General features: G+C 42.1%; 1 protein-coding gene across 1 annotated transcript in view; it reads left to right on the forward strand.

The window, feature by feature from the left end:
- The first annotated feature begins 19,129 nt into the window (after positions 1-19,129).
- The window catches only part of LOC142212755 (polypeptide N-acetylgalactosaminyltransferase 18), a 34,005-nt gene continuing 25,539 nt past the window's right edge, over positions 19,130-27,595 (forward strand). Inside the window, exons 1-2 of the mRNA XM_075280784.1 lie at positions 19,130-19,293; positions 19,976-20,090. Of these exons, the coding sequence (XP_075136885.1) occupies positions 19,268-19,293; positions 19,976-20,090 (141 nt within the window). The 5' untranslated portion in view covers positions 19,130-19,267. The remainder of the gene's footprint in view (positions 19,294-19,975; positions 20,091-27,595) is intronic.

Consider the following 27,595-nt stretch of genomic DNA (forward strand, 5'->3'; position numbering starts at 1 on the left):
TCGCCCACCACATAGTGGGGGATCCTACACTGCAGATTGGTGTGACCTGTCCCCTGGGATGTCGCTGTGACTTTGCTCCCTTTTTCGGATTACAAGGTCTCGCCCTTCACATGCACCCCTGACTCCATTAAGGGCCCGGCCGGTTTTGCTGCTGCCATTAACTCTTTATTGTAACAGGATTTTATGTCCCCGCCTCTGAGTAAATGAAACGTACACGATTATGTCGCCTCTAATCCCGGGGACGCGTCGGGCTTCGCTGTGCAGCGTGGAATTGTCCATGGCCAGCGTGTGAGAAGATGAGATGACGTGTCAGATGTCACATGTTTTATCCTGGGCCCGGACACGTAGTCGCCCTGGACTCTCCGCCATCTAACCCACTGTCATGTACCGCATATACCGCAGCGGCAGAGGAGAGGAGATTTAGCAAAATTACTCAGGAATTAATTGCCCCATTTGGGGCGGTTTTACAGCAGCAGCAAAATGGACTGAGAATGGAAAATCTGCAGAAGAGTTTACCTGTGTGAACACGGTCTAAGCCTGTCACAAAATTCAGAAACCAGCGTATAATATAAGCAATGAGGGGCATGAAGACAAATGGCAATGGTGCGCCAAAAACAAGGCTTAGTAAGTCTCCCTCACTGCTTCTGTGCTGCCTGCAGTGTAAAGAATGGAGGTTAGTCTGGTTTTCATCGATACGTGTTATGTGTATGTTGTATCTCATATAGAGGACTCTCTCTTGTATCCTTATATACATCCCCCATACTTTACACTGCACCACACTATACACAAGGCTGATATTTCCGTCCCACTTGGGTACGCCATGTCAGATTAGCCGATGTCCTGACCAGCCTGTGATATTCTGGATTATCAGATTAAAGGGATTCGCTGTATACCTCTTGTACTGTGCGGTATATACAGGCTCTTGGCTCGTGCCCAGCGCCGCGGTTGGCTCTGCGTTGTTTTGCTCACGTTGTGCCTCCGTGGATACAGTATCGCTGATGATAACAATATTCTTTGTCGTTGATAAATGGTTTGTTTTATTTTCCGCTGGACCTTCTGGAATAAGATGTGCGCAGAGAAAGCTCCGGTGTGGCGGGGGCGGCCGGGAAGAACAATCTATTGCAGGGCGGTTACTGGAGCCGGACGCCGTGCAATGGAATAGTCCTGTAATCTGGCACAGGAGGGTCCAACGTCCCGATAATCCACCGAACGGAACGGAATACCGAACGCACATGTGAACCAGGCCTGATACATTTATTTGCACTGTTACATTGTAACAAACTATCAGCACAGGAGAGATTTGTGGTGTGATGGGATTGTCTGCACTGGATACAAGTGTAACAAGAAGGGTAAAGGATCAGGACAATGGATGAACCAGAGACACGAGGGTTCTCCGTCACTGACAGCAAGCAGAAAGTGTGACAACGTGAAGTAAATCGAAACACAAAATACATTAGAAACCTGCAGGTCTAGAAGGTGAAAATATGGGTGACAATATCCAATGAAAATCAGATTGGTGGGAGTCCAACACCCGGCACCCCGCAGATCAGATGTCTGACAAGACTGCAGTGTTTGGGTGAGTGCTGCAGCCTCCTCACTGACTACCAAGCACAGCGCTGACCATTGTATAGTGGTTGTGCTTGGTATTGCAGCTCAGCAACATTCATTTGAAGTTTCCCAGCACTACCACTACAGTGTACAGAGCCACAAGCTGTATACAGTGTACGTTGGGTAAGGAGCTATATACAGTGTACATCGGGTAGGAAGCTGTATACAGTGTACGTCGGATAAGGAGCTGTATACAGTGTACGTCGGGTAAGGAGCTGTATACAGTGTATGTTTGGTAAGGAGCTGTATACAGTGTACGTCAGATAAGAAGCTGTATACAGTGTACGTCGGATAAGGAGCTGTATACAGTGTACGTCGGGCAAGGAGCTGTATACAGTGTACGTCTGGCAAGGAGCTGTATACAGTGTACGTCGGGTAAGGAGCTGTATACAGTGTACGTCTGGTAAGGAGCTGTATACAGTGTACGTCTGGTAAGGAGCTGTATACAGTGTACGTCGGGTAAGGAGCTGTATACAGTGTACGTCGGGCAAGGAGCCGTATACAGTGTACGTCGGGTAAGGAGCCGTATACAGTGTACGTCGGGCAAGGAGCTGTATATAGTGTACGTCGGGCAAGGAGCTGTATGCAGTGTACGTCGGGCAAGGAGCTGTATACAGTGTACGTCTGGTAAGGAGCTGTATACAGTGTACGTCGGGCAAGGAGCTGTATACAGTGTACGTCTGGTAAGGAGCTGTACACAGTGTACGTCGGGCAAGGAGCTGTATACAGTGTACGTCGGGTAAGGAGCTGTATACAGTGCACGTCGGGCAAGGAGCTGTATACAGTGTACGTTGGGTAAGGAGCTGTATACAGTGTACGTCTGGTAAGGAGCTGTATACAGTGTACGTCGGGTAAGGAGCTGTATACAGTGTACGTCTGGTAAGGAGCTGTATACAGTGTACGTCGGGCAAGGAGCTGTATACAGTGTACGTTTGGTAAGGAGCTGTATACAGTGTACATCGGGTAAGGCGCTGTATACAGTGTACGTCGGGTAAGGCGCTGTATACAGTGTATGTCGGGTAAGGCGCTGTATACAGTGTCTCTCGTATGTGACTTCCATCAGCGGAATCAGCTGATCAGCGCAGGGTCTGGGTGTTGCGACCAGTCTGATCCTGACAAGCTATTTGTTAGGAATACCCCATTACACTTAGGTCTCTCAGCCCCTTATTGAGGATATTCGGGGATTGCACTGCCAGCGATTCTCCAGCGTTCCGTCATTTCTTCTACAGTCCGTAGTTCGGTTTTCCGCGCGGACTTTGTGCGGTTTTCATTGCGTCTTTTTATAGATGATGTAACGGATGTGACGCTACAAAGTAACATCCGACCACTGTCCCTAGTAACCCGTCTGTGCCAATAATTCCGAGATTTATTTCTATCCTTTTCTAGAACATTCTCAGTCTTTCTCCATCTACATTAATCATGAACCGTCGCCGCTAGAAACGCTGCTGGAAACGAGCGGCCTCGTCCGGATTAATTAACACTGACAAGGAACGAACCATCCCGTCAACGTTTGGGTTTAATGAGAGCCGGATCCTCGGATGGTCCGGTCCGGCGGGGCTGTCGCTGTCAGGCAGATAATCTTCACGTTGCAGAGATACCAGTAAGAATTAATGAGTCTCCGTCCACATTCGCCACCCAGCTTTTCCGGAGCCCTGGAAACGGCGCCTGCAAAGAGATCAGGAGGGTTTAGGAGCAGCCGCAACTTCGCTGCCAGTTATCGGCTTAAAATTAATCCCATTCTCCGCCGTCAGCGCTTGGATGACTCTGGCCGGACGTCGATAACATCCTGGAACAAGAGCCCGGCGCTAATGACACCCGAGAGCGGGGGAAGCGGCAAAAGCTCTGCAATATATCGCCACTTTATTGTATAATAGATTTCTACGTTAACCCTTAGAAGGGAAAGCGTTACCCAGCTTTCCCAGATTCCTAATCCACCAATCTGCCTAGTTATTTAGTAATACAGGTGCAGAGAGATAGTACGGAGTCTGGGAAAGCTGGGTGACAAGAAGGGTTAACGACTAAAATATTAACGACCTATCCTTAGCACGGGTCGTCCATGTTTGATTGGTGGGACCCTCACAGAACAGCTGAGCGAAGACGCAACCTCGCTCAGCAGTTGGTGTCACATGTCCTGTTCACGGCTCAATCCCATTCAAGTGAATAGAGCTGAGCTGCATTACCCAGAATAGCCACTATGCAAAGGATGGCGCTGTGCTTGGTAAGCAGTGAAGAGCCCGCAGCACTCGGCAGAATCCTGCACCGTCATCAGGTTTTTAGCCTTGGAAATCAACAACAATCTTCTGATCTGTTGACAGCAAGCAGAGATCTTGAAAATGGCGAACAAACGAAACGTAGATTATACGAGCAAGTCCCAGAACTTTGCACTTGACAGTGACTCCGCTTTGTTTGCAGAACTGATACGGACGCGTCCTATGATACCACCTGTAAGAACCGCACTTACCGCCATCCACTCGTGTGCCGCCTGCGGTGCAGATAATTCCGCCACACGACTCCCAGTCTCACATAAAGAGGATTACAGGGACTGAGGTTTGATGCCTGCACGGCCCATCGCCTCCTTGTCATAAGCGATGTCTGCGCTCGCAGGTCTTCCCTGTAGATCCTCCTTGCGGCGTTTTTTTACACGATACATGAACATGGCAGCTCACCGCTCGCCAAACACCACGAATAAATTGACAAGCTAATCTGCTAGAAAATTGAATTTTCAGCTTCTGAGTAAAAATTGTTTGTTTCTTTACAAAACCAACACAAATCTGTCTGCGAGTGTCAGAGCGAACGCGGCGTGAGGGAGGAGCGGCGCCAAATACGGTGAACGGAGGAAGAGATGAGGAAGACGAGGAGAACGCTGCCCAGTGCGCAATAATAACCCGACCGATGACGTAAAATGTAATACAATGTCTATAGGATGAGAACTCATAGAAATGGTTATACTAGCACAGAATACCGAGATATTATATTACAGGAGATAGAAAAAGCCCCTCCTGATACCTGCTCAGATACATCTACCGCCATCCCAGACACGCTGCAACAACCCCAGGACTATACAGAGCAAGAAGGTGGGAGGCAACGCCAAACTATGGATGTACAAGAATATAACATAGGAGTAGTATTATAGTAGTTATATATCTGAATATAGGAACGGTATTATAGTAGTTATATTCTTGTACATAGGAGCAGTATTATAGTAGTTATATTCTTGTACATAGGAGCAGTATTATAGTAGTTATATTCTTGTACATAGGAGTAGTATTATAGTAGTTATATTCTTGTACATAGGAGTAGTATTATAGTAGTTATATTCTTGTACATAGGAGGTAGTATTATAGTAGTTATATTCTTGTACATAGGAGTAGTATTATAGTAGTTATATTCTTGTACATAGGAGGTAGTATTATAGTAGTTATATTCTTGTACATAGGAGGTAGTATTATAGTAGTTATATTCTTGTACATAGGGGGCGGTATTATAGTAGTTATATTCTTGTACATAGGAGCAGTATTATAGTAGTTATATTCTTGTACATAGGAGTAGTATTATAGTAGTTATATTCTTGTATATAGGAGGTAGTATTATAGTAGTTATATTCTTGTACATAGGAGCAGTATTATAGTAGTTATATTCTTGTACATAGGAGTAGTATTATAGTAGTTATATTCTTGTACATAGGAGTAGTATTATAGTAGTTATATTCTTGTATATAGGAGGTAGTATTATAGTAGTTATATTCTTGTACATAGGAGTAGTATTATAGTAGTTATATTCTTGTACATAGGAGTAGTATTATAGTAGTTATATTCTTGTACATAAGAGTAGTATTATAGTAGTTATATTCTTGTATATAGGAGGTAGTATTATAGTAGTTATATTCTTGTACATAGGAGTAGTATTATAGTAGTTATATTCTTGTACATAGGAGCAGTATTATAGTAGTTATATTCTTGTACATAGGAGTAGTATTATAGTAGTTATATTCTTGTACATAGGAGGTAGTATTATAGTAGTTATATTCTTGTACATAGGAGTAGTATTATAGTAGTTATATTCTTGTACATAGGAGTAGTATTATAGTAGTTATATTCTTGTACATAGGAGTAGTATTATAGTAGTTATATTCTTGTACATAGGAGTAGTATTATAGTAGTTATATTCTTGTACATAGGAGGTAGTATTATAGTAGTTATATTCTTGTACATAGGAGGTAGTATTATAGTAGTTATATTCTTGTACATAGGAGGTAGTATTATAGTAGTTATATTCTTGTACATAGGAGGTAGTATTATAGTAGTTATATTCTTGTACATAGGAGCAGTATTATAGCAGTTATATTCTTGTACATAAGAGCAGTATTATAGCAGTTATATTCTTGTACATAGGAGTAGTATTATAGTAGTTATATTCTTGTATATAGGAGGTAGTATTATAGTAGTTATATTCTTGTACATAGGAGTAGTATTATAGTAGTTATATTCTTGTACATAGGAGTAGTATTATAGTAGTTATATTCTTGTACATAAGAGTAGTATTATAGTAGTTATATTCTTGTATATAGGAGGTAGTATTATAGTAGTTATATTCTTGTACATAGGAGTAGTATTATAGTAGTTATATTCTTGTACATAGGAGCAGTATTATAGTAGTTATATTCTTGTACATAGGAGTAGTATTATAGTAGTTATATTCTTGTACATAGGAGGTAGTATTATAGTAGTTATATTCTTGTACATAGGAGTAGTATTATAGTAGTTATATTCTTGTACATAGGAGTAGTATTATAGTAGTTATATTCTTGTACATAGGAGTAGTATTATAGTAGTTATATTCTTGTACATAGGAGGTAGTATTATAGTAGTTATATTCTTGTACATAGGAGGTAGTATTATAGTAGTTATATTCTTGTACATAGGAGGTAGTATTATAGTAGTTATATTCTTGTACATAGGAGGTAGTATTATAGTAGTTATATTCTTGTACATAGGAGCAGTATTATAGCAGTTATATTCTTGTACATAAGAGCAGTATTATAGCAGTTATATTCTTGTACATAGGGGCAGTATTATAGTAGTTATATTCTTGTACATAGGAGCAGTATTATAGTAGTTATATTCTTGTACATAGGAGCAGTATTATAGTAGTTATATTCTTGTACATAAGAGCAGTATTATAGTAGTTATATTCTTGTACATAGGAGTAGTATTATAGTAGTTATATTCTTGTATATAGGAGTAGTATTATAGTAGTTATATTCTTGTATATAGGAGGTAGTATTATAGTAGTTATATTCTTGTACATAGGAGTAGTATTATAGTAGTTATATTCTTGTACATAGGAGTAGTATTATAGTAGTTATATTCTTGTACATAGGAGGTAGTATTATAGTAGTTATATTCTTGTACATAGGAGGTAGTATTATAGTAGTTATATTCTTGTACATAGGGGGCGGTATTATAGTAGTTATATTCTTGTACATAGGAGCAGTATTATAGTAGTTATATTCCTGTACATAGGAGTAGTATTATAGTAGTTATATTCTTGTACATAGGAGTAGTATTATAGTAGTTATATTCTTGTATATAGGAGGTAGTATTATAGTAGTTATATTCTTGTACATAGGAGTAGTATTATAGTAGTTATATTCTTGTATATAGGAGGTAGTATTATAGTAGTTATATTCTTGTACATAGGAGTAGTATTATAGTAGTTATATTCTTGTATATAGGAGGTAGTATTATAGTAGTTATATTCTTGTACATAGGAGGTAGTATTATAGTAGTTATATTCTTGTACATAGGAGGTAGTATTATAGTAGTTATATTCTTGTACATAGGAGTAGTATTATAGTAGTTATATTCTTGTACATAGGAGGTAGTATTATAGTAGTTATATTCTTGTACATAGGAGGTAGTATTATAGTAGTTATATTCTTGTACATAGGAGGTAGTATTATAGTAGTTATATTCTTGTACATAGGAGCAGTATTATAGCAGTTATATTCTTGTACATAAGAGCAGTATTATAGCAGTTATATTCTTGTACATAGGGGCAGTATTATAGTAGTTATATTCTTGTACATAGGAGCAGTATTATAGTAGTTATATTCTTGTACATAAGAGCAGTATTATAGTAGTTATATTCTTGTACATAAGAGCAGTATTATAGTAGTTATATTCTTGTACATAGGAGTAGTATTATAGTAGTTATATTCTTGTATATAGGAGTAGTATTATAGTAGTTATATTCTTGTATATAGGAGGTAGTATTATAGTAGTTATATTCTTGTACATAGGAGTAGTATTATAGTAGTTATATTCTTGTACATAGGAGTAGTATTATAGTAGTTATATTCTTGTACATAGGAGGTAGTATTATAGTAGTTATATTCTTGTACATAGGAGGTAGTATTATAGTACTTATATTCTTGTACATAGGGGGCGGTATTATAGTATTTATATTCTTGTACATAGGAGCAGTATTATAGTAGTTATATTCCTGTACATAGGAGTAGTATTATAGTAGTTATATTCTTGTACATAGGAGTAGTATTATAGTAGTTATATTCTTGTATATAGGAGGTAGTATTATAGTAGTTATATTCTTGTACATAGGAGCAGTATTATAGTAGTTATATTCTTGTACATAGGAGGTAGTATTATAGTAGTTATATTCTTGTACATAGGAGGTAGTATTATAGTAGTTATATTCTTGTACATAGGAGGTAGTATTATAGTAGTTATATTCTTGTACATAGGAGCAGTATGATAGTAGTTATATTCTTGTACATAGGAGTAGTATTATAGTAGTTATATTCTTGTACATAGGAGTAGTATTATAGTAGTTATATTCTTGTACATAGGAGGTAGTATTATAGTAGTTATATTCTTGTACATAGGAGTAGTATTATAGTAGTTATATTCTTGTATATAGGAGTATTATAGTAGTTATATTCTTGTACATAGGAGGTAGTATTATAGTAGTTATATTCTTGTACATAGGAGGTAGTATTATAGTAGTTATATTCTTGTACATAGGAGCAGTATTATGGTAGTTATATTCTTGTACATAGGAGTAGTATTATAGTAGTTATATTCTTGTACATAGGAGCAGTATTATAGCAGTTATATTCTTGTACATAGGAGCAGTATTATAGTAGTTATATTCTTGTACATAGTAGTAGTATTATAGTAGTTATATTCTTGTACATAGGAGTAGTATTATAGTAGTTATATTCTTGTACATAGGAGCAGTATTATAGTAGTTATATTCTTGTACATAGGAGTAGTATTATAGTAGTTATATTCTTGTACATAGGAGTAGTATTATAGTAGTTATATTCTTGTACATAGGAGTAGTATTATAGTAGTTATATTCTTGTACATAGGAGTAGTATTATAGTAGTTATATTCTTGTGCATAGGAGTAGTATTATAGTAGTTATATTCTTGTGCATAGGAGTAGTATTATAGTAGTTATATTCTTGTGCATAGGAGTAGTATTATAGTAGTTATATTCTTGTACATAGGAGGTAGTATTATAGTAGTTATATTCTTGTACATAGGAGCAGTATTATAGTAGTTATATTCTTGTATATAGGAGGTAGTATTATAGTAGTTATATTCTTGTACATAGGAGGTAGTATTATAGTAGTTATATTCTTGTACATAGGAGCAGTATGATAGTAGTTATATTCTTGTACATAGGAGTAGTATTATAGTAGTTATATTCTTGTACATAGGAGTAGTATTATAGTAGTTATATTCTTGTACATAGGAGGTAGTATTATAGTAGTTATATTCTTGTACATAGGAGGTAGTATTATAGTAGTTATATTCTTGTACATAGGAGGTAGTATTATAGTAGTTATATTCTTGTACATAGGAGGTAGTATTATAGTAGTTATATTCTTGTACATAGGAGCAGTATGATAGTAGTTATATTCTTGTACATAGGAGTAGTATTATAGTAGTTATATTCTTGTACATAGGAGTAGTATTATAGTAGTTATATTCTTGTACATAGGAGGTAGTATTATAGTAGTTATATTCTTGTACATAGGAGTAGTATTATAGTAGTTATATTCTTGTATATAGGAGTATTATAGTAGTTATATTCTTGTACATAGGAGGTAGTATTATAGTAGTTATATTCTTGTACATAGGAGGTAGTATTATAGTAGTTATATTCTTGTACATAGGAGCAGTATTATGGTAGTTATATTCTTGTACATAGGAGTAGTATTATGGTAGTTATATTCTTGTACATAGGAGCAGTATTATAGCAGTTATATTCTTGTACATAGGAGCAGTATTATAGTAGTTATATTCTTGTACATAGTAGTAGTATTATAGTAGTTATATTCTTGTACATAGGAGTAGTATTATAGTAGTTATATTCTTGTACATAGGAGCAGTATTATAGTAGTTATATTCTTGTACATAGGAGTAGTATTATAGTAGTTATATTCTTGTACATAGGAGTAGTATTATAGTAGTTATATTCTTGTGCATAGGAGTAGTATTATAGTAGTTATATTCTTGTGCATAGGAGTAGTATTATAGTAGTTATATTCTTGTACATAGTAGTATTATAGTAGTTATATTCTTGTACATAGGAGGTAGTATTATAGTAGTTATATTCTTGTACATAGGAGGTAGTATTATAGTAGTTATATTCTTGTACATAGGAGGTAGTATTATAGTAGTTATATTCTTGTACATAGGAGCAGTATTATAGCAGTTATATTCTTGTACATAGGAGCAGTATTATAGTAGTTATATTCTTGTACATAGTAGTAGTATTATAGTAGTTATATTCTTGTACATAGGAGTAGTATTATAGTAGTTATATTCTTGTACATAGGAGTAGTATTATAGTAGTTATATTCTTGTACATAGGAGTAGTATTATAGTAGTTATATTCTTGTACATAGGAGTAGTATTATAGTAGTTATATTCTTGTATATAGGAGTAGTATTATAGTAGTTATATTCTTGTACATAGGAGTAGTATTATAGTAGTTATATTCTTGTACATAGGAGTAGTATTATAGTAGTTATATTCTTGTACATAGGAGGTAGTATTATAGTAGTTATATTCTTGTACATAGGAGTAGTATTATAGTAGTTATATTCTTGTACATAGGAGTAGTATTATAGTAGTTATATTCTTGTACATAGGAGGTAGTATTATAGTAGTTATATTCTTGTACATAGGAGCAGTATTATAGTAGTTATATTCTTGTACATAGGAGGTAGTATTATAGTAGTTATATTCTTGTACATAGGAGTAGTATTATAGTAGTTATATTCTTGTACATAGGAGGTAGTATTATAGTAGTTATATTCTTGTACATAGGAGTAGTATTATAGTAGTTATATTCTTGTACATAGGAGTATTATAGTAGTTATATTCTTGTACATAGGAGCAGTATTATAGTAGTTATATTCTTGTACATAGGGTGAGGTATTATAGCAGTTATATTCTTGTGTATAGGAGACGGTATTATTATTTTTGTGGTGTGGATACATTCAGCTTATTTCACCAGTATCGGACATCCTTATAAATCAGTATTTTGTTCTGGTTTCTTCTCTTCTGAAGGTTTAAGCCTCTTATCCTGTTTTTCTTATTTTTGTTAGTATTTCATGTTTTGCACTCTGCAGGTTCTTGGATATAATGCCGCCATATCTTCATCATACAGAGCTGTGTGTACTGTGCTGTAATACATAATCCTAGCCGCAGACATAGAGGTGACTGACTCTTCTCCTTCATGTTCGGGGCTGCACCACTGGGCAAACAAATTTTACCCCCCAAAATCTAAAGCTTATAATTATATAATTATATTACAGCGACATTATAGGACGAGCGGCGGATATCAGTCACATGCGGATGTAAATGGCGCTGTATGTTCTCAGCTGTGGTCATAGAGTTCGGTCAGAAATATTTGGACAGTGAAACAAGTTTTGTCAATCTGGGCGTAAAGTGCATACTCTGAGCTTTAATCTGATATAGAGATCTTGTCATCACTGTCCTATACAGGACTCGCCACCTACGTTCCCTATCAGGAGGTCTTTGGAGTGTGAGAGGAAAACGGAGTACCCGGAGGAAACCTGCCATATACGAGGAGGACATACAAACTACTTGCAGATGGACCAAGGTTATTTGGACAATCATCTCATGGGATCTTTATTGTGCTATTCCCTTGTTAATCCAAGACTTCTGCAGTTGATTCCAGCTGTGACTTTTGCATTTGGAAGCTGTTGCTGTGAACCCACAACATGCGGCCAAAGGAGAGCTCAATGCAAGTGAAACAGATCATCATTAGACTGAAAATAAAGAAGAAATCCATTAGAGAGATGGCGGAAATGTTACCAGGGGCCAAGTCAATAGTTTGGTACATTCTGGGAACAGAGCGCACTGGTGAGCTTGGGAACTCAACAAAATCCTGGACGTCCATGGAAGAAGTCAGTGGTGAGTGATGACAGAAGCCATTCCATGGTGAAGCAAACCTTCACAATACTCACCTATCTGAACAGCACTCTGCAAGACGTTGATGTATCACCGTATCTAAGCCGATGTATCACCGTATCTAAGTCTGCCATAAAGAGAGGAACACTCTGCAGATATGAGGTTGTGTCGTGTCACAGTGCGGCGGCTGCAGAGCTGAAATCATAAAGATTGTGTCACTGTCCTGATATTTCCGGACCTTCGTGTTTGTCACGTGGCGTAGCGATCACGTATTACAGGGCCGGGTTCTTTGCTCTCTTTTCCTCTCCTATTGAAGACCTGTCAGCGTTGTCTTAGTTGATCATGGCTGCTAACAGGGAGCAATAGATTGTAATTGATCTCTCAATAAGATATCAATCAGACAAGACTGATTATTGGCTCCTGAGAACCATTGATGCTCTTCTGGCTTCTCCTGTAACTCAGCGCCCTGTACAAGTTCTTGAGCCCGAGTCAGTGGTTTCCGTAGATCGCTGCTGATGTCAATGGCGTTCCTTCCACCATCTGCTTCGCGCTGTTCTGTCCGTGACTTCCTGATTAAAGCCGGACAGACGCGGAGGGAGTAGACCCCAGAGCAGATGTCACTGGCAGCCGGCGATCGCTCTGATGTCTCGTCGCTCCTCATCGTCTCCTGGCAGAAGAAACCGCCGACAGTTTGATCAGAACAAGAAGACTTGACATTCACACTCTGTTGCCCGAGTGCAAGGCATGCTGGGAAGTGCGGCCGGACAGGAGATATATGTGTCATTGGAATGGTTACCCAACTTTCCCAGACCGCTGATAAATTCAGTGAGCGCTGCAGCCATATTGGTTACCCAACTTTCCCAATAAGAGATTTTTGACTGAAGGAAGAAATAGTGAAAAGGAATTTTAACTTTTCCTCGTTTTACAAATTCCATTTGTGGGAAAGTTGGGTGGCAACGTCAGTCGAAGATTGAATGCAGGACTATTGTTTATCACCCAGCTTTTCCAAATTCTTGAGCTCCATCAATATGGGAACAAGAGAGAAGCAGAAGTGCTTTATAGCAATGGAGGGACCTGTGACACCCAGCTTTCCCGGAAATCGGTGGAAGAAGATAACGAACTTTTTCCCTAACATTTAAAATATGACTAGTTTTCCTATTTTTAGGAAAGCTGGATGAAATTTCTTCTCAGAAAGGTTTAAAGCAGCTTATTGGTTAATATTCCTAGCGACCGCACTCGAAGGAGCCGACACTGTGCACCGTGCTGGTCACCCAGCTTTCCAGACGCAGCTTCTCATGACCTTTTCTTGGTGCTGATATTGGGGAGCGGCGGCTTCTGGGATCTTCTTATGTCTGAATTATCTTCATCTCGTCTTCTTTCTTCTCGCTCGGCGTCGCAGCCGCGTCTGTTACTGCAGGTTCGTATCTAATTGACTTTGTCCAACGTGAATTGAGGAATTTCTCCAGGAGCGAAAACAATTAAGAATCAGGAGCCGCAAACTTACCAGAATGTTCTGTACTCGGAAGGAAGGCGGCGGAGGACGAGAGGAAAGAAGAATGGAAGGGAAGAAAGGAAACATGGACTGGTAGGAGGAAGGAGAGGTAGACAAGAGGAAAGAGGGGAAGGAAGGATAGACAGTGAGAGGAAGGAAAGATGGACAAGAGGAAAGAAGGAAAGACAAGAGATAAGAAAGAGGAAAGATGGACTGGTAGGAAGAAGAACAGATGAGAGGAAAGAAGGAGGAAAGGTAGACAAGAGAAAAGAGGGGAAGGAAAGATAGACGGTGAGAGGAAAGAAAGATGGACAAGAGGAAAGAAGGGAAGACGAGAGAAGAAAGAGGGAATGATGGGAAGAAAGGAAAGATGGACTGGTAGGAGGAAGAACAGATGAGAGGAAAGAAGGAGGAGAGGTAGACAAGAGAAAAGAGGGGAAGGAAAGATAGACGGTGAGAGGAAAGAAAGATGGACAAGAGGAAAGAAGGGAAGACGAGAGGAAAGAAGGATGGAAGGGAAGAAAGGAAAGGCGGACTGTAAGGTGGAAGGAGAGGTAAACAAGAGGAAAGAGGGGAAGGAAGGATAGACAGTGATAGGAAGGAAAGATGGACAAGAGGAAAGAAGGGAAGACGAGAGGAAAGAAGGATGGAAGGGAAGAAAGGAAAGGCGGACTGGAAGGTGGAAGAACAGATGAGAGGAAAGGAGGAGGAAAGGTAGACAAGAGGAAAGATGGAAGGGAAGAAAGGAAAGATGGACTGGTAGGAGGAAGAACAGATGAGAGGAAAGAAGGAGGAAAGGTAGACAAGAGGAAAGAGGGGAAGGAAGGATAGACGGTGAGAGTAAAGAAAGATGGAAAGGAAGAAAGATACTGAAGAGAGAAAAGAGGGAATGGTGGGAAGAAGAACTGATGAGAGGAAAGAATGAAAGAGAGGAAGGAAGGATAGACGGTGAGAGGAAGGAAAGAGCGATGGAAGGGATGAAAGAATACAGATGAGAGAAAGGAAGGAGGGAATGGTGAGAAGAATAACAGATGAGAGGAAAGAAGGAATTGAAGGATAGATGGTGGAAGGAAGGATGGAATGGAAGAAAGAGGGGCTGGCGGGATAAAGGACAGATGGGTAGAAGGAAGGACAGACTGGAAGAAAGAGGGATGGTTGGATGAATGAGAGAAAAAGAGGATAGACGGGAGGAAGGAAGGATGCGTGAAAGAAATGAAGGATCAATGGAAGAACAGGCAGTAGTAAAGAAGAATGGAAGGGAAGGAACTGAGAGAAGGGAGAAAGAGAAAAGAGGAACAGGAGGAAATAAGGAGATGGACAGATGAGGGGAAAGGACTGTTGGAAGGAAGGAAGGAAGGAAAGAATGTTGGAAGGGAGAAAGAAAAAGGAACCAGCAGGAGGTAAAACAAAAAAGTAACGGTGTAAGGAACCAGACAAAAGCGAGTAACGAAGGACAGTAAGACAAATGGTGAAATGGAAGGAGGAATGAGAGAAGGAAAGGAGGGATGTAAGGAAGGAAAAAAGCCAGATGAAGGGAAATGAGGAAATAAGTGAATGAAAGGACAGACAGAAGTGATGAAACTGCAGAGGGAAGGAGGACAGATGAAAGAAAGGAAAGAAGGAAGACAGAATCACGGAAGGATACAAAGGAAGCTGGTCAGACAGGAAAGAGGAAGGAAAGGACGACCAGCAGAAGGAAGGAGCAAAAGGATTGCTAGGAGGAAAAAGGGAGGGAAGGAAGAAAGACTGAAGGAAAGAAGGATGGACAGAAGAAGAGAAAGCTCCAGACCAGGTGTAATGTGACCAGGCAGAGATTACATCCAGGTGTCATGCCTCGTCTCTCGGGCAAGATCTTGTTACAGTGTATCAGGTCTTCCATGGTTCCATAAAGGTTAGATCTCCTTCAGATGGCGACCTTCTGCACCTCCTTCTTGATCTGCTCATGGAGGAGGAATCTTATCTCCACCTCTCGTGTTCCTTCTGCTGCTCCGGCATGTTGGATTATTTGGATTTTACTAACTGTATGGAAAAATGTTCATCTGTCATAGATCCAAAACCCCAGGAGCATGAGATGGAAATTTCCCGCATTACCGAGGGATAGAATCATCCGGAATGATAATATTTGAGCCGGTAAAGACATTATCACATTTTCCGCCGTAAATTATCTGCTTTGGGGAAAGCTTCATTTTCTGCAAGTTTCGCAGCCGCGATCTTGGAAGCCATTAATGAGACAAACCCAAATGAGGTTTTTGCGTCTTCTACTTTGTTCTATTACTTTCTAACCAAAAATCGAGAACAAGATAAAACACTTTATCTTCACAGCAGCAAATGCGCCAATTGCACGGGCGGACAGACACTTTGCATTTAGACGACATTCCGCCAGGTTATTGTCTTCTGCGCTATTCCGACTCATTGGAGCTGTCTTATGTAAATGAGCAAACGCCACGGCGAGGAAATTATTACTAATGTGCGGATTGTATATTCTATGAAATGCAGGCGGTTTTATAAAACTTCAGTGGCATTCAAGATGGATTTGAGCCTTAAAGGAATATTCCATCTTTTAGTAACATTTATACATGATCTAGTAATCTATACACACAATGTTGTAGTGATCTTGTTACTTCATGTTCTATACCCCAGAGCTGCGCTCACTATTCTGCTGGTCACTGTGTACATACATTACATTACATTACTTATCCTGTATTATACCCCAGAGCTGCGCTCACTATTCTGCTGGTGCAGTCACTGTGTACATACATTACATTACTTATCCTGTATTATACCCCAGAGCTGCGCTCACTATTCTACTGGTACAGTCACTGTGTACATACATTACATTACTTATCCTGTATTAGACTCCAGAGCTGCGCTCACTATTCTGCTGGTGCAGTCACTGTGTACATACATTACATTACTTATCCTGTATAATACTACAGAGCTGCGCTCACTATTCTGCTGGTACAGTCACTGTGTACATACATTACATTACTTATCCTGTATTATACCCCAGAGCTGCGCTCACTATTCTGCTGGTACAGTCACTGTGTACATACATTACATTACTTATTCTGTATTATACACCAGAGCTGCGCTCACTATTCTGCTGGTGCAGTCACTGTGTACATACATTACATTACTTATTCTGTATTATACACCAGAGCTGCGCTCACTATTCTGCTGGTCCAGTCACTGTGTACATACATTACATTACTTATCCTGTATTATACCCCAGAGCTGCGCTCACTATTCTGCTGGTACAGTCACTGTGTACATACATTACATTACTTATCCTGCATTATACTCCAGAGCTGCGCTCACTATTCTGCTGGTGCAGTCACTGTGTACATACATTACATTACTTATCCTGTATTATACTCCAGAGCTGCGCTCACTATTCTGCTGGTACAGTCACTGTGTACATACATTACATTACTTATCCTGTATTATACTCCAGAGCTGCGCTCACTATTCTGCTGGTACAGTCGCTGTGTACATGCATTACATTACTTATCCTGTATTAGACTCCAGAGCTGCGCTCACTATTCTGCTGGTACAGTCACTGTGTACATACATTACATTACTTATCCTGTATTATACCCCAGAGCTGCGCTCACTATTCTCCTGGTACAGTCACTGTGTATATACATTACATTACTTATCCTGTATTATACTCCAGAGCTGCGCTCACTATTCTGCTGGTACAGTCACTGTGTACATACATTACATTACTTATCCTGTATTATACTCCAGAGCTGCGCTCACTATTCTGCTGGTGCAGTCACTGTGTACATACATTACATTACTTATCCTGTATTATACTCCAGAGCTGCGCTCACTATTCTGCTGGTGCAGTCACTGTGTACATACGTTACATTACTTATCCTGTATTAGACTCCAGAGCTGCGCTCACTATTCTGCTGGTGCAGTCACTGTGTACATACATTACATTACTTATCCTGTATTATACTCCAGAGCTGCGCTCACTATTCTGCTGATGCAGTCACTGTGTACATACATTACATTATTTATCCTGTATTATACTCCAGAGCTGCGCTCACTATTCTGCTGGTACAGTCACTTTGTACATACATTACATTACTTATCCTGTATTATACTCCAGAGCTGCGCTCACTATTCTGCTGGTACAGTCACTGTGTACATACATTACATTACTTATCCTGTATTACACTCCAGAGCTGCGCTCACTATTCTGCTGGCGCAGTCACTGTGTACATACATTACATTACTTATCCTGTATTATACTCCAGAGCTGCGCTCACTATTCTGCAGGTACAGTCACTGTGTACATACATTACATTACTTATCCTGTATTATACCCCAGAGCTGCGCTCACTATTCTGCTGGTGCAGTCACTGTGTACATACATTACATTACTTATCCTGTATTATACTCCAGAGCTGCGCTCACTATTCTGCTGGTACAGTCACTGTGTACATATATACAATGTATTCCAGGTGTTTGGTGATTTATTCGTCTTGTTTCCGTCTTCCTAATTTCTCCTCAGTATTTCCTCAGTAATAATATTTGACACTTTGTATCAATCACATTAAGTTTAGTCTTTGCTTCTTTTGTGTCGCTGTCATAATGCGCAAATCTCCACAATGAGATCGTCTTCCATGATATATACGTCTCGCTGTCGGTGACATTGACGCATTTCTTGTATACAATGTATCTTGTTTCCTTTGTGTCCTCCAGGAGGATGTGACATCGTGACTGACATTGTAGCGGATCACTCTCTGCAGGCTCTCTAGCGCCCCCTCCCTCCTCGCTTATTTCCCTGTGTAAATATCTCAAGGTGTTCGGATTTTTACTTAAGTTTTTCTCCGTCCGTTTAGGCGTTGACATGTTATTTATAGACGCTCCATATAAACAGCAGATGGGCTCCGTGATTGCGGCATATGCGGTGGAGTGGGATGGCGATGATGTGTGTCAGCGCGATAAATAAGCCGCCGTCATTGTGACCGTTTTATATTTATATTACAGAGGAGCTGAAGGAGAAATTGGCGCAGTACGTGGATGAGGTGAATACACGCAAACCGGGATTCATCAAGGTTGTCCGTCACAGCAAGCAGGAGGGGCTCATACGGTCAAGGGTCAGCGGTTGGCGAGCGGCGACGGCTCCAGTTGTGGCTCTCTTTGATGCTCATGTTGAGTTCAGTGTGGGCTGGTGAGTGACAGATGTGACACGTGTACATACGTGTAGTAAGAGAATTATCACATGACACTGTCCCGCACCCCCGTCTCCTATTGGCATGGTTCATTCTATACTCTAGTTCCATCCAGAGCTGCGATACAAATTCTGCTGCCACATTATCAACAGGTGGGAACTAATAGAACTGTAAATGCAGCTTTGGGTGTGATTGGAGTAATTAATAAAACCAAAGTAATTGAAGCTCAGCCCAAGGCCAGGGATTCCCTGCCGGCCCCAGATTTGCAGAAGTCTCTGACTCTTCTCTGACTCTTCTCTGACTCTTCTCTGACTCTTCTCCTTTCCCTCCAGGGCGGAGCCGGTGCTGAGCAGAATCCAGGAGAACCGGAAAGTCATCATTTCTCCGTCTTTTGACAACATCAAATACGATAACTTTGAGATTGAAGAATATCCTCTGTCCGCTCAGGGATTCGACTGGGAATTATGGTGCCGATATCTGAACCCTCCAAAATCATGGTGGAAGATGGAGAATGCGACGGCCCCCATCAGGTACAACATGACCGCTCTTGTAGGTGATATCGCTGCACGCGGCTTCAGAACTTACATCACGTCTTTTCCTCCAGTCACATCCAGATCTGATTGTCTCTGGATAGGAGACCTTCATGTCACTCTTTCCATTTGCAGGGTCTTGCTGTGTTGCATTGTGGGAGATGTCATCACTAAGGCCAGGGCTACACAGTGATACAATGTCACATGACTATAATATCTGTATGACGCGGGCTACACGGTGACACGTGATGTGCGACTAAAACCAATCATGCGGCTTGTCTGCATCTTACTGGTGTGCGACTGTGTTAGAGCTGAGATTGGTTGTTAGTCACAGACATGGTGCGCGAGTTGCGGCCACATGCAGAATAAGCGACTTGCAACCAGAGTCCCGCACATTGGGTTTTTAATTTTGCAACAATCTTGTTGCAGTCATTGCATTGAGATTCTTATCGCCCGACTTCTGTGCAATTTTTGGTTTTTTGACATTGTAGCCGTAGCCTTCGACATCACCCAAAATCCAATGCAGGGGCGCGGGGGAGACTGCAGAATTGTGGCTGCAGACTGTAATGTAGTGAGTGCAGCTTGTCCACAGGAGGAGGGTCGTGTCTGTGTATACAGAGATATAGCTGGAGCTGCAGGAACCTTCCACCATGTTAAATGTCCATTGTTCTGTTTGCTTTAGAAGCCCCGCACTGATTGGCTGTTTCATCGTAGACAGACTGTACTTTGAAGAGATTGGTCTCCTGGATGAAGGGATGGAAGTCTACGGAGGAGAGAACGTGGAGCTGGGCGTCCGGGTAAGAAGCGTCTCTGCGCCACAATCCTATCCGCTCCTGGGACAGGACGCAGCTGTCTGACATCTATCGTGGGCGGCCAGATTGGCTTCCCCTCTCACCCGGTCAGCTGCCTGGCGCTAGTCACTATCCTTAGGTTTGGTGTTTGACCAGTGGGTGTCCAAAATCCAGCACCCCCGCCAACAGGAGCCTTGCAGTAGCTTCCCATTACTGATGATGTCACACCCATCAGTCACATGGTACAGTCCCATTCCAGTGAATGGGGCTCCTCTGCAATACCAAGCACAGCCACTACAATATGTGTGGCGCTGTGCTTGACATTCAGTGAGGTGGCTGCAGTCATATGACTATGTGATTGGTGTATATTGTGTGTCCTCAGCAGTAGATTTACCCGCCATATCCCTCCCCCCGATGCCCCGCTCCTCTCCCTTTACACAAAAACATTGCCTTTAATCCATCTGTTCCTATAATCCAGACAATCTGCTTTGTGTATCAGCGCTGAGGTTTTCTTGCAGTTTTTTGCTACATTGTGTGACTCTTGCACTGACTACAATAGGAAATGCTTTGTGTCTTGAGCCGTGTGCACGCTCCCGCCGCCGCCTCCGGATATCTAACCTCTTCAGAATCGCGCTCGGCGTGTGACGGCTGCAGCTGATAATGTGATTGGAGCGCACAGGACGACTTGTCTCCTCTCCACGCCACCGTGCGTCGCTCTTATCTTATTAATTACCAGATATAATCGCCATCCTAGCGCCGGCGCCTCTTATGGAAATCGCTGCCAGGCAAAGGAGGTGTGTAGAGACGCAAGGTCACCATTAGAGGGTGTGACCCCCAAGGGCAATCCTAGGGGCAAAAACACTCAATGCAACTAACCTGAGGTCATACGATGGTCAATGTGAACGCCATCCAGAGGGAAAATCGCTTTATGGACTGAATATTCAGTGTTTGTGCTGAGCAGTTGCTTTCCCGCACCGGCCATGCGGGGTCTGACCTCTGCCACGTCAAGTCCGTCTCTAGCAGTGGAAACACTGAGATGGATTGCAGGAAGTGAGGTCGGGGCTAAGTTCTCATAGTCGCACTCGCCATGCTCAGTTTTGCCTCTAATATTAAAGGGGCTTTCCAGGGTATAGTAATTTGAGATCAGTGATCGGCAAGGGTTGGACATCCAGGACCCCCATTGATCTGCTGTTTGAAGTGGCCGCATTTGGGTGAGAGCTGCGACCTCTTCACTGAGTAACAAATACAGCGCCATACATTGTATAGTGGCTGAGCTTGGTATTGCAACCATAGTCACTTGAATGGGACTGAGCTACTGCTGTACCATGTGACCAGTGAATGTGACATCATCGGGGCAGAGAAGAGACCACAGCTCTCATGAGCACCGCAGCGATGGAGTTTCGGGGTGTCAGACCCCCTCGTTTCACATCCAGAATATGTCAGCAATCTAGAAGTCCTGCATATCCCTTTAATCTGTTGTTGTTAGGATTGTAGCAGAAAACAATGGCGCAGCAGCACGCTGATGAATGTGACAGGCGTCTCAGGCTCCGGCGTACGTTCCTTTATCACATAAGCCCCGATGCGCTTAAGCCTTGACAGCGGCGATCAATAGGCCGCGTTACTTAGCGTTAACCACACACTATGATTTCCCTGTATGATTACAAGTTCCTAATGACAATCCCCATCGTCCTCTGGGGAGTTGTAGGAGAAAATTAAAATCCAGCGGTTCCCGGGGCCGCGCCGGCTCCTCCCCCCTCTAACAACGTTATCAGCAGCTGTCATCTTTTAGCTGCACATATGCTGCGGTTCGGGGACTCGGCGGCGCTTTGCTTGTCACGCGGCGGGATTGTACTTATCTTTGTGCAGCGATGGCGCCTGCGTCAGGATTAGTGATGGTAACACCTGCTCAGCCCTCGCCCGTGCCGCTGATTTACTGCTAGTTAACGCCGCGTCTCACATTAGATCGCACAACGGCTTTTTTTTTTGTTGCTGGAGTTGATTAAATATTCGGTACACGCGGCGAGCGCGCCTCTCCGGGACCGAGCACTTGTCTTGCGTTGGACCATCTGTTACATTACAGCGCTTAAATTATTCACAAATCTGAACATGACACAAAGTAACAAAGAAAAGTTTCTGGTTTTGCGCAGTTCAGGAGCTCAGAGCGAAAACTGTTCCAGGGCTGAGGGCAATAAAGGCGACTCCATCTGTTACCCATCAGGCCCCGGGGCTAACTCGCTGCCCGCAGGTAGAGGCCAGATTGGGGAGGAGCTATGTGACCTGACCGCCGTGGTTATGGGAGGGCTATTACACCGATTCATTGCCAGGAAGAGCAAGAGGGGAAGGAGACTGCGCTCCGTGTCAGAGGATTTGGGTGTTGGACAGCGGGGCAGGGGAAGCAGAGCTCACAGTCACTAGGGGCACTGGGGAGGGAGTGTTTTTGGTTGTAGGTTCCCTTTAAGGATCATGTGAGTGGGCTCTGGCAAGGGTTTTGTTTTTGGTTGTAGGTTCCCTTTAAGGATCATGCGATGGGGCACTGGGGAGGGTTTTGTTTTTGGTTACAGGCTCCCTTTAAGGATCATGTCAGGGGGCACTGGGGAGGGGTTTTGTTTTTGGTTGTAGGTTCCCTTTAAGGATCATGTGATGGGGTACTGAGGAGGGTTTGTTTTTGGTTACGAGTTGCCTTTAAAGATCATGTGAGGGGGCTCTCATCCCCAGATTTTCTTCTTTTTAGGTGTACTACCTGTCGGCCGGCATAGCGTTCCATATAAATGCTGCTACGAGCGCCATTGCTGTGGTCACCTCTGGGGGCAGCACTGAGTGGGCATCGTGGTCTGATGTTTTTGTGTATTAGGAAGGTTTCCGTGTGATTTTTGCCTCCTCCGCCCCCATCATTGTGGTCAGACTCGCCCTCAAGGTGACTCAGGACGGGCGTGCTGTCCCTGGCCCCGAGGACGCCTCAATCAATCTTCATCTTGGCTTTTCCACCGTTGAATGATTTGCAAATGGATTTCGAAACGTTGTGTCCAAGCGTGTGATGGGCGCCCTGAAACAAGTCACCAAAAGCTCCGCTGCGAGCAGTCGCCACCTCGTATCCATCACAAATCGCTCCAGGGTTCTCTGAGATGAAACACCGATGCCAAGTGACTGGCGCCAAGTCATCTGCCCTGGTACTGAGGCCCAAACCAGCCGCACATTGACCTCCGCTTAAAGGGATTGCGTCGCCAGAAAATTATCTAGTGTTTAAAGAGTTTTTAATCATTTGTTTTCCAGATCATTATCTATATTTAATAAGCTCTGTATCCTGCAATCTTCACTCTGGCTACTAAGCCTAATATGAGACTACTATTTGTCAATTCTTTGCAGCAGCCGGCATTATTACAGTAGAAGATAACACCTCTATAGATAACACCATCGGGAAATAATGACATCACTACTTACAATAGTTGATGTCACAGCATAGCCCCTCCCTTTCCCTGCACTGAGCACGTCTGGAAAACTCTCCCATAGATCTCAATGAGTCGGCTCCAGTCTATTGCTGCCTATGGCCATGTGCAGTAAAGCAGATCACCAAATGCTGTTACAGCATCAGAGAGAGTCCTACACCTCTGATATCAGTGTGTCAGTCTACACTGCACCGTAGCATTCTATTCGAGAACCGGGAAGACTTGTATGACCAGGATTTATCAGTGCATGGTTTGCTACCTAGTAAAATGCAGACAATAATCCTCCTCCTGATCTGCGGACGAGTCGCGGCTTCTAAAATTGCGCAATATTCCTTCCTGATGGACATGTAAATGTCTGTCCCTATGAAATGATCCCCCCCCCCTCCCCTTCCTATTGGTACGAGCCAGCAGAGTTGTACCCGTCGTCCAGGCTCGGCTGCCCCCGGGGATCTTTGCCAGAGAGTTTGGCACAATCTGCCCGAAACATAACAACTGTACAACAGAAATTACGGATCTTGGCGTATACTGTATATATGGTTGTAAATCCGCGTTACGTGCCGCCGCTCCTGACGCCTGACCGGTTTTATTGTTTGGTAGCAGAATAAAAACGCTCGTTTTTTTGTATAATGATGATTGGGCAGGAACGTGCGAATGAACGCCGCGTCCTGGATGACCCTGCGTATCGAGGCCGCCAAGGAATTTATCGCTTATTCCTCATCAATTCAACTATAATGTGTATTATACGGACTTGTGGTAAAGGCGGAGCCTTGCAATTGGTCAGGACATAGAATGGCGCATAGGGCGGGGCCTAAATACGGTAGAAATGCGGCACGAATGAGAAGTAACGGATGTCAGATTCAGTGTTGCAGATCATTGTTACATATTGTGAGAGAATGTTACACTGCCGGTCCTGTACTCCAGTCACATCCAGAGCTGCAGTCACTGAGCCCCTCTTGTTCTCTGCTGCCCCCTGCTGGTTGGGCTCATAGCTCATGCTGTGATAGTGGTTTCGGAGACTGTATCACACATGATGGGATTAGATACAGGGCAGACAGTATCACACAGCAGCAGCTTAGATACACTGACGTCACTGAAAGCCCTTTCTATTCAGTGCTGAACCCCAAGAGCTGACAGTGTAGTGAGCAGATCCCGCACATCTCACTGCAGCTTAGTCCTATCCCCCTCATGTAGATGTATCCGAGCCCACATGCCGTATAACCCCTCCGCATGGCAGCCGTCCCACCACACAGATGGCTCCCGGCTTGTTCTGGAACAGGAGCCCTTCAGACTGGAGGCCGATGGCTGCGAGACAGCTTGTAAACTGCTCGTGACCGCACTGAACGACGCCGTGGAACACGGGGGACCCTGGAAAGGACACAATGATCCCGCAGCCCCGTGTGGACCCTCGTGGGGGGGGGGGGGAGAGAGAGAGCGCCAATCTAATGTACGAAAGAGAGAAAATCTGCCCTGTAACGTGAAAAGAGCCCGGACTATACCGCCATATGTACAAGCCAGGAATAAACCCGACATCACGTGTCCTTACAGGGAGAGAATCATGTACAACCACTGCATATAGCGCCAGTGTATACAGGAGAGGTGATGTAATGTATGTACACAGTGACTGCACCAGCAGAATAGTGAGCGCAGCTCTGGTGTATAATACAGGATAAGTAATGTAATGTATGTACACAGTGACTGTACCAGCAGAATAGTGAGCGCAGCTCTGGAGTATAATACAGGATAAGTAATGTAATGTATGTACACAGTGACTGTACCAGCAGAATAGTGAGCGCAGCTCTGGTGTATAATACAGGATAAGTAATGTAATGTATGTACACAGTGACTGCACCAGCAGAATAGTGAGCGCAGCTCTGGAGTATAATACAGGATAAGTAATGTAATGTATGTACACGGTGACTGCACCAGCAGAATAGTGAGCGCAGCTCTGGAGTATAATACAGGACAAGTAATGTAATGTATGTACACAGTGACCGTACCAGCAGAATAGTGAGCGCAGCTCTGGAGTATAATACAGGATAAGTAATGTAATGTATGTACACAGTGACTGCACCAGCAGAATAGTGAGCGCAGCTCTGGAGTATAATACAGGATAAGTAATGTATGTACACAGTGACTGTACCAGCAGAATAGTGAGCGCAGCTCTGGAGTATAATACAGGATAAGTAATGTAATGTATGTACACAGTGACTGTACCAGCAGAATAGTGAGCGCAGCTCTGGTGTATAATACAGGATAAGTAATGTAATGTATGTACACAGTGACTGTACCGGCAGAATAGTGAGCGCAGCTCTGGAGTATAATACAGGATAAGTAATGTAATGTATGTACACAGTGACTGTACCAGCAGAATAGTGAGCGCAGCTCTGGTGTATAATACAGGATAAGTAATGTAATGTATGTACACAGTGACTGCACCAGCAGAATAGTGAGCGCAGCTCTGGAGTATAATACAGGATAAGTAATGTAATGTATGTACACAGTGACTGCACCAGCAGAATAGTGAGCGCAGCTCTGGGGTATAATACAGGATAAGTAATGTAATGTATGTACACAGTGACTGTACCAGCAGAATAGTGAGTGCAGCTCTGGAGTATAATACAGGATAAGTAATGTAATGTATGTACACAGTGACTGTACCGGCAGAATAGTGAGCGCAGCTCTGGAGTATAATACAGGATAAGTAATGTAATGTATGTACACAGTGACTGTACCGGCAGAATAGTGAGCGCAGCTCTGGAGTATAATACAGGATAAGTAATGTAATGTATGTACACAGTGACTGTACCGGCAGAATAGTGAGCGCAGCTCTGGAGTATAATACAGGATAAGTAATGTAATGTATGTACACAGTGACTGTACCAGCAGAATAGTGATCGCAGCTCTGGGGTATAATACAGGATAAGTAATGTAATGTATGTACACAGTGACTGTACCAGCAGAATAGTGAGCGCAGCTCTGGAGTATAATACAGGATAAGTAATGTAATGTATGTACACAGTGACTGTACCAGCAGAATAGTGAGCGCAGCTCTGGAGTATAATACAGGATAAGTAATGTAATGTATGTAGACAGTGACTGCACCAGCAGAATAGTGAGCGCAGCTCTGGAGTATAATACAGGATAAGTAATGTAATGTATGTACACAGTGACTGTACCAGCAGAATAGTGAGCGCAGCTCTGGAGTATAATACAGGATAAGTAATGTAATGTATGTACACAGTGACTGTACCAGCAGAATAGTGAGCGCAGCTCTGGAGTATAATACAGGATAAGTAATGTAATGTATGTACACAGTGACTGCACCAGCAGAATAGTGAGCGCAGCTCTGGGGTATAATACAGGATAAGTAATGTAATGTATGTACACAGTGACTATACCAGCAGAATAGTGAGCGCAGCTCTGGAGTATAATACAGGATAAGTAATGTAATGTATGTACACAGTGACTGTACCAGCAGAATAGTGAGCGCAGCTCTGGAGTATAATATAGGATAAGTAATGTAATGTAAGTACACAGTGACTGTACCAGCAGAATAGTGAGCGCAGCTCTGGAGTATAATACAGGATAAGTAATGTAATGTATGTACACAGTGACTGCACCAGCAGAATAGTGAGCGCAGCTCTGGGGTATAATACAGGATAAGTAATGTAATGTATGTACACAGTGACTATACCAGCAGAATAGTGAGCGCAGCTCTGGAGTATAATACAGGATAAGTAATGTAATGTATGTACACAGTGACTGTACCAGCAGCATAGTGAGCGCAGCTCTGGAGTATAATACAGGATAAGTAACACTGAGGATTTCACACTTTATTTAGATTTAGTAGTATTTCTGGAACGTTCTTTTTCATGTCACTTCTGTTAGGAGTATTTTGTGTCGTGGGTATTGGTGCACACCTTCTGACTTGCACGTGCGCACTGCTGGTAGGCAGCTTTATCTCCTGGTTGATTAGTCTGTCCTCCCATTTGCACCTGGGAGGAGTGGTCTCTACTCTGTACTTAAACCCATGCCTCCCATGGTTCTGTGCTGAGTGTCGCTTTTACA

This window comes from Leptodactylus fuscus, chromosome 7 (assembly GCF_031893055.1).
Source record: "Leptodactylus fuscus isolate aLepFus1 chromosome 7, aLepFus1.hap2, whole genome shotgun sequence".
NCBI lineage: Eukaryota > Metazoa > Chordata > Amphibia > Anura > Leptodactylidae > Leptodactylus > Leptodactylus fuscus.